The sequence below is a fragment of the Hippocampus comes genome, unplaced genomic scaffold (genome assembly GCF_001891065.2).
Source record: "Hippocampus comes isolate QL1 unplaced genomic scaffold, H_comes_QL1_v1.1 scaffold390, whole genome shotgun sequence".
Taxonomy (NCBI): Eukaryota; Metazoa; Chordata; class Actinopteri; order Syngnathiformes; family Syngnathidae; genus Hippocampus; species Hippocampus comes.
In genome coordinates, this window is record NW_017805083.1 from 39,756 (window position 1) to 47,405 (window position 7,650).

Consider the following 7,650-nt stretch of genomic DNA (forward strand, 5'->3'; position numbering starts at 1 on the left):
TGCCTCCGACGCTGGCGGGTGCGACAGCAGAGCAGAGCGCTCCATAAACAACAGCTGCCAGAGCTTGCAAGAGGTACAGAAGAAACGGTGAGTCAAAAGGCTTGGCACAAATAGGAGCATTTCGTTGGAAATGTAATTCGCAAAGGATTACTTCTGAGAACAACGAGTTCGAGTCATCCCTGGTCTCTGGTGTGCTGTTCTCCAGGAGTCTGGACATCATAACAAAAAGCAGCTTTGGTAGGGGAAACTTTTTTTGCCCCCCTTTGTCTGAATTTCTGAAACAGGAGCCCAATCCCAAAATGGTCCTGTACCTGGAGTCATGTTCCACCTCCTCAATAAAGTCAGACTTGCAACTGGGGCAGACAAAATCCTTGAAAAGAGAACAAAAACTCGTTTTACTTGCAAATATTGATCGTATCGTCTCATTCACAATTCAGATGGGGTAGAGATTAATGTCATTTCCATATACTGTATTGAAATGGGGAAATATGATTTGAGAAGAGTGTTTTGTGTCATGGAATGAATGAAACTTATTTCTCAAAGTACCACTGTAGTCTCTGGAGGGCGACTCTGGAGGGCGAAACGACCCAACCAGGTGCATATTGTTGAAGTAGTGGTGGGTTTGCGCAAGGTAAGCAGAACGAACAAACCGTGTTTGATACCAACACGTGACTACTTTTCTCAGGCCCCTTTGTCAGGAACATTTTTCTGCGGGGATATAAAAGACGGGATCATTGAGCAAGTGATGATGCAGCAATGATGTCATGGCAATACCGGGAGATCATCAGATCTCAAGGCGCTGATGTCATCCATCCGCAATTCACAGCTCCCGTGGGACAGATTTGCATAGGGTCTGGGGATTGCTGTGATTTGCTAAGAACCATAATCATAGTGCTCGTTTCTCGGATTAATGCAGCATTTGAGTTCGGCAGTAACATCACATGCGATTTCTAAGGGGATTACAAACTATCTGAACACAAAAATGGGAACCCCCCCCCCACTTATCTACCTACCCATGCTGCAAAAGATTTATGTTATCGTTAAAGTGCACCAGAAGAGAGGGGGGGGGGTCTCAGTTTATGACCGAAGGCCCCAACACGCACCGTTTCGAGGTCATGAACTTGCTTGGGGAACGGTCTCAGAATATGTTGTCACACAGTACGAGAAGGCAGGCTCAGTTCATGCCGTGCTTCCATTGCTTTATATCTATGGAAGTATTTTGCATTCAAACATTCACTGTAATTATCAATGTTCCGATTAGGAAAGCATAGATAATCACAAGACTAAAACGCATTCGCTTTGATTGGCCCGGAAATCTTGTATTGATGACAAATAACGTATCTTAGTTCACTTATCTATGCGAGCGACTTGTCGTGATAGGCAGAAGGTAGATCATTTACTGGTGTAAAAAAATCTATTTTTGTTTGGTTACGTGGTGTGTGAGAGGTTTGCTAAGAAAATATGTACTTCAGCCAGGGATGTGCAAATGGGTTGTGGGGGGGGGGGCAGCAGCCCTGGGCATGCCCCCTGAATTGCAGTGAATAAATTGGAAAACATTTAAATGGTCAGCAAAATGTCTTTGGACTCATCAACCACTAAAATCTTCCGGGGGCGATACTAATGACGATTTTACAAAGCATCAATTAAACTGAACTTTTTTTTGGGGGGGGGGCGTAATATTTCAAGGAGCATTCTTTTCAGAAGTAAAATGATTTTGATTAGACACCAAGATAATCAGTCTGCTTAATGGACGACGACAGAAATCTGGATTTTTCTTTTTTTTTTTTTTTTTTTTTTTACCGTTGAGAGGCTGAAATTCAGCTTGAGACCATTTGAAGGTAAACAATGTAAAAAAATAGCTGATCGTGCCATACTCAATTAATTGTAAATGAATCGATTATTTGTTGCACCTCCACTCTCAGGACTCTGCGCAACGCCATCACGATGCTATCCGACTGCAAAGGACAACCCCGAATAACGTATCGGCGGCTCTGCGTGTGCACCAAGTCGTATGTCGGTGCCATAAAAGCAAGAGCGCCAGACCATGTCCCACACACACACCCACACACCCACACACACACACACACACACACACACACACACACACACACCTCCTGCTCTCATGCAAGTAGAGACAACCGGACACCAGAGTAGCCTTCTAAATATGGAGTCACTCCGGATTTTGATGTTTACTTCTCGTGCTGGTCGGAACGTAAAGACAAGCCCAAAACAGTGCGCTCAAACGGAGAAAGTAGCGCCGGGGGGTAGATTTGTAACTTCAACGGACTTGGGTGAAAGTAGTGCCCCATTCAGACAGCTCTTTTCGGTTCAATCAGAAAATGTGATGCACATCTCGGGGGATCTGACTAACCGCATATCGTCGGGTCTTGTCAACTCCAAGCGACTTACCGGGAGCTGGGGTTGCGTTTCACGCTTGCAGCCGTGACAGAAGAACCGGTGCTGCTCAATTGTCGCCGCCGCGGCCTCCGCCATGTTTCCGTCCATGCGCGCGCGACCCCCCCCACCCCACCCCCGCCTCGACGGGCGGATGTCCTTATAAGTAAGAATAAAAAACAACGCAACGTGCGACGAACCACGTCATAAAATGTGTCGTTTCCACATCCAACGTCACTAAGGTGGACGCGTACAAATCGTTGAAAAAAAATGTTTGTATGTTTATGATGTTGTGTCAAAACGCAAAGCAGCTGGCAAAAAAAAAAAAAAAACGCAGGTTGACAGACGTCATCGTGGGCGCAGAGTGCCTCGAGTGCGACAGGTGGCGCCAAAGACATGGACTCGTTTTTTTTTAAATCTTCAAAAAATACTTCCGCCCCTCTCCAAAAAAAAAAAAACCAAATTTCAACACAAAGATTGGTCACTCATTTGTAAAACAAATCAAATTGTATGCATTTGCTATTGTCATCGGGAGGTTGCAACAGATACCGAGAGACTGGAAGAGTCACAGAAAGATGTAGAAGCGGACATCCCGTGCCGATGACCGCTACATTGTGAAGAATGCCCCGAGGACCCGAAGGATGACTCCAGGCACGTTCAAGGTCAGTGAGAGGCCCCGAGCATTACTTGTGAGCGTCGGGTCGACTTGTTGTATTCCTGTTTTGGTCAATACCCCTTGCCCTCAGGCAGTTAATCCAGAGTCGCACGTGCCGCACGCAACTTGGTCAACTTTATCCAAGCGATAAAGCGTGGCGAGCGGGTGACTCATGACTTCACACGAATGTCATTCAATGACTGCAGTAGACGCAGATATTTCTGCACGTCAGTTTATTTGTATTAAAACAAAGACAAGCCAGAACAAAATGCATCAATGGAACCGGGGGCAGGCCAAAGGACGTGAATTTCTGAACGGCAACAGAAAGAGGCATGCTCTGACAGACGTTGTGAGTTTGCTCCCACAAAAGCTAGCGTTTGGTTCACGTTGACAAATATGATGACGCAGATGTTTAAATGGAGCCGTTTTAGCTGACAAAAGAACTTGGCTGAACCTGACGGTTCCCGCCTGTTGTTCGGACGAGTGCGGCTCCTCCGCGGGAAATGCGGCGCGCTCGTCTCGAACGGCGCCGTCACTTTATTTCGGCATCTGAAGAGGACGCCAGCTGCGTGTGGGAATCGAGGTCGGCTTCTGATTAAACACTTGAAATCACCATTAATAGATATGACATCGGCCCGCAGAGTCTCATGCGCTTGGTTGTACCGAGACTCGGCCACGCCCGCCGCCATCTCACGGCCAGTGCGAAAAGGAACGTCCGACTGCAGGCGCCCTGCGGCTGTGCAACGGAGCCCCCTTGAATGACCGAGTCCCTCCGAAGTCAGCGGGGCGCGGCGAAGGCCCCTTGAGCGGCGTTGGCGGCAGCCCCGGCAGCAGCTTGGCGGACCGCCTGATTAGACATGACCCCGGTGGCAAACTCGGCCTGGGCCTTTTGAAAACTGGCATCGGTCTGTCTGTAAAGGCCGTGGACCTGAGCGGGGAAAGAACATAGGTTTGATTGGGCGGCAAATGACTTCTTCGCTCATTTCTCATTCTCGACACGGTAGCGTGCGCGGGCCCGTTCCAGTTTCAACAGCGTAAGAAGAAGGGCTTTTGCGGGTGCCTCCCAGTGAGGCGGGAGATCAACACCCGCAGGAGCCCGGAACCATCCCACTTGAACTCACCGTACGAGGACAAACAAAAAGCCTTTAACGGTTGAATGGTGAGTCTTCCCTTTCCAGCTTTCACGATGACATCCATCTTCCCGTAGATGGCTGCGTAACAACATGCTTGGAACTGAAATTTTGGCTTGCGACTCAAGACAAAAGGCGGGCAGGCGACGGCTCATTCGTCGGCTTCCTCCGATTTTGAAGGCGCTTGCAGCAACGAATGAGCCCTCGCATCCCCTTTTTTTTCATGGCAAACCTTCAAAAAGATGAGATGGGGACACATTCGTGGATGTCGTCAGCGCTTACCTTCTTCAGCATGAACACCCCAATGGCGGCCTGGGCGGTAAAAAGGATGGCGTTCATCATGGCGATTGCACCGACGGCGACGCTTTTTTTGAGGGCAGTCAAGCTCACGATCCAGCCGCTGAGAGACGACGACAAGAACGCAGAAGATTTAGCGAGATGGTGAGAAAAAAAAAAGCATTCTTTTTGGGAAATCGAGGACAATCAGGAACCAGATTGCCCAGTCGTTACCTGAATCCCCATCCGGGGATGCCAATGGTCATGATGACATAAACAACCACTTGGGCAAAGAACACAAAGAAGAAGACAAAGAAGTTGAAGGAGCTGTCACTCCTAGAGAGGAACACAGAAAGTCCCTGTTAAAAAGCTCCGGGTAAGAAATTGAAACAAGTCGCCGTTCATTATGTTTTGGCTTGAGATTGGACAGGTAAGCACCTGAAGGCTTTGTACGCGGGCCGATACCAGCAGACAAAGGAGCACGGTGTGAAGAGGAGCGCCCAGAGGATGGCGAGACCGAGCCCGACCCCCACCGAAGTGTCGATACAGAACATGGCCAGCGAGGAGATCAGGTTGAAGAGCAGAGTGCCGGTGCCGACTGCGCGTCCGGGCAACAGCGAAACCACCAGACACAAAAGAAGCCGTCTTGGTGACTTGTGCTCCGGTCTCACCGGCGTACTCGGAGCTACTCGGCTCCACATGAACCAAGCTGAGCACCTGCAGGTTGGCGAGTGGTCGGAAAAAATGCTCGATTTGAAACTCACACAACCAAAAGTAGTACATGACGGTGACGGTTCGCTGGAAGCGTTGGCTAATCTCCACATTGATGTCCTGATAGAAGCAGGGCCCGACGGGACAGAACGAAGGCAGGGGAGGCCAGTTATTCTGTCGGGCTGAAGCAGAGCACAAAGACGCAAGCCACAGTTAGTTCCCCAAATCGCCCCCCCCCCCCGCCCCCCCGCAACCATCTTACCGGCTCCAGGCCCCAAGCTGTGAGACTGCAGCTCTCGCTCTCTCCTCTCCAGCTCCCGGGCCTTCCTCTCCAGCTCCTCTTGTCTTTTCATCAGCTCCGCCGTGGTCGCGTTGACTGCGGGCTGAGACATGAAAACGGACTGCCAATTTCAGGGAGATGCTTTCGTGTTTAACTCACAAGAGGCGAGTCTGTCAGTTCTACCTGGGCGTTGTGGGTGTTATAGGAGCCATAGTTGCGAGGCTCGGTGGGTGTCGTCCTACTGGGCGGCGTCTGCGCCGGCGGCGCCGGCGCAGTGGGGGCGGTGGCTTCGTATGGAGGTGGGGGCTAAAATACAAAAAAAAAAGGCCAAGAAAGGAGTCAGACTTGTGCTTCTTCAAACGTGGCGCCGTGTTTGGCTGCGCATCGACCTTCCCGTTCCCTCGACACCTTTTGATTCAATCCGATCACGAGCAAGCTCACGCGGACGAGGCCTTTGACTTGTATCATGATGAATAACAGTTGGGATGCGTGTTTTCATCAGAACAATCCCTTTTTTTAACCTTTGCAATAAATGGCTGCCTGTTTCCTGTCCTTTCCAGTGTTTCCTCATACCAAGAACTGACGGTCAGCAAGCGCAGACCCAAACGGTTCCTTAGCAACAACCTTAAAAGGAATGCAAAAGAATCGTGTGCTTCCTGTACAGTTCTGTACTGCGTAAACAAACGCCTTAGGCCTCTCTAATTCATTGAATTGCCTTTTAGAATAGTCACATGGATACATTTGAATGTATTTCACCCCAAAATAATCATCAATAAAAAATGCATTTCCCCTAAACTGTATTGAGTGGAAGGGGGAGACATAAATGGATTTCTTTTCAGTCACCCAAAGAACCAGAATGGCACTGCCGCTCTTCCTCCATTTCAGCCACGCATACAATGAGCTTCGCTTTTAGACTTGACATGAATTACATTTCCCATGATATGCTAATTTATTGGGAGGAGCTTTTCCTCAGAAGAAGAAACGATAAAAGGCAAAGATGATGGAGCGGGTCATCGAATAATTGGGTAACCCCAACGGTGATACCTCAACCGTGCCCTCAAATGGGTTGTACAGGTCCAAAGTGGCATAGCTGGTGTTGCTGCCGTGTTGGGTCACTGCTGGGTCCTGACAACGACAACAACAACAAAATGCCGCTTCATTAGAAGACCGTGAACAGAATCTCTGCAGCGAAATCTTTTTCTTTATTGCTACGAGAAGCTCCAAATCGGCCGAAGCTTGGAGAGGACGCAAGTCAAGAAAAGAAAGCACATGGTGTCACATGACGAGCGACACAACGCCTCTCACTTGAGTGCCAAGTTCGTTTGTTTTTTTTAATATGATTCAGAGCTACGTGGGCTAAATCGGAGCTTTTCCATCATACGTCACCTCACCTGGAAAGGGTTGTGGTCGTCCATTGACTCAGGAAAGCTGGTGTATTTCGATATAATGCCACAGACAGAAAATATGCCTCTATTGCAAATAGAAACCTCGGTGTCGGGACAGTAAAAGAGTTAGCTTGTTTGAAAGGAAGGAGGGGAAAAAAGCCATGAAGCGAGCCAGCCTTTCATTCGCAGCGCAATTGAAGGAAACGCCACACACGGATGCTTTTGAGTGTCTTTTCTTTCTTTGGCCGACCGAATGTATTCCGTTGGTCTTCCTTGTAGGAGAGAAGGAAGTGATGAGCCAAAGTCGCGGTCATGTGATCACTGCGGCGCAAAGAAAAAAAAAGACGCCGGACAATTCGAGGGGGCGTGCCCACGTTTCATTTGCTAGAAACCGAGAATGGCAGTCGTTGGTCAGCATTTAATGCTCAGCAATAACATTGGATTCTTCGCGCTTGGATTATTTCATATTCTGTACACCCCTCTGCTCTACTGCGGTCAAGCCAGCACGCACTCGCAAAATCGAAGTCAAGTGAGCCGGCACTGCGATTGTCAATACTGTGCATTACGGTAATCTGTCGCCAGCGAGCGGCGTTGGCATCCTTCAAAATAAAAGATCCACCACGCATGCATAAACGTCATTTATTTCGGTTAAAAGAAATTAATAAAAGTATAAAATAAGTAATTTCTTGGCTGTTGGGTAAAGATTCACCAAGGAATAACAAGAACTCTCAGAACAGCACCAATAAGCGTTCTCAAGTGGAGATAGAAAATAAAGTCAATGGTAATTCTACATCAATTTCACCTGACATTAAAAAAAAA

At 48.4% G+C, this 7,650-nt stretch overlaps 2 protein-coding genes across 4 annotated transcripts in view; both read right to left on the bottom strand.

Moving 5' to 3' along the window:
* LOC109513127 (E3 ubiquitin-protein ligase RNF126-B-like) overlaps positions 1–2,659 on the bottom strand; it is a 6,176-nt gene extending 3,517 nt beyond the window's left edge. Inside the window, exons 1-3 of the mRNA XM_019865347.1 lie at positions 2,410–2,659; positions 312–370; positions 11–209 (exon numbers count right to left, since the gene is read on the bottom strand). Of these exons, the coding sequence (XP_019720906.1) occupies positions 11–209; positions 312–370; positions 2,410–2,505 (354 nt within the window). The 5' untranslated portion in view covers positions 2,506–2,659. The remainder of the gene's footprint in view (positions 1–10; positions 210–311; positions 371–2,409) is intronic.
* Positions 2,660–3,265: 606 nt separating this feature from the next.
* Positions 3,266–7,210, bottom strand: scamp3 (secretory carrier membrane protein 3). 3 transcript variants are annotated; one of them, XM_019865354.1, is made up of 10 exons: positions 6,838–7,210; positions 6,491–6,571; positions 5,630–5,752; positions 5,429–5,549; positions 5,220–5,348; positions 4,894–5,053; positions 4,690–4,791; positions 4,462–4,579; positions 3,796–3,977; positions 3,266–3,763 (listed from the first exon to the last, which is right to left on the bottom strand). In XM_019865354.1, the coding sequence occupies exons 1-9, from the start codon at positions 6,859–6,861 to the stop codon at positions 3,828–3,830; spliced, it is 1,008 nt and encodes a 335-aa protein (XP_019720913.1). In that variant the 5' UTR covers positions 6,862–7,210; the 3' UTR covers positions 3,266–3,763; positions 3,796–3,827. The 3 variants fall into 3 exon arrangements, with proteins under 3 accessions (XP_019720913.1, XP_019720912.1, XP_019720911.1); XM_019865353.1 differs by having other exon boundaries at positions 3,266–3,759; positions 3,792–3,977; XM_019865352.1 differs by having other exon boundaries at positions 3,266–3,977; positions 6,838–7,209.
* Between the last annotated feature and the right edge of the window lie 440 nt (positions 7,211–7,650).

Coding starts and splice junctions, on each gene's coding strand:
- scamp3 (XM_019865354.1), bottom strand. CDS start 6,861: ATGGACGACCACAACCCTTTCCAG. Junction 6,572..6,837: donor ACGACCACAACCCTTTCCAG/GTGAGGTGACGT, acceptor TGTCGTTGTCAG/GACCCAGCAGTGACCCAACA. Junction 4,792..4,893: donor CCCGCGTACAAAGCCTTCAG/GTGCTTACCTGT, acceptor GTTCCTCTCTAG/GAGTGACAGCTCCTTCAACT.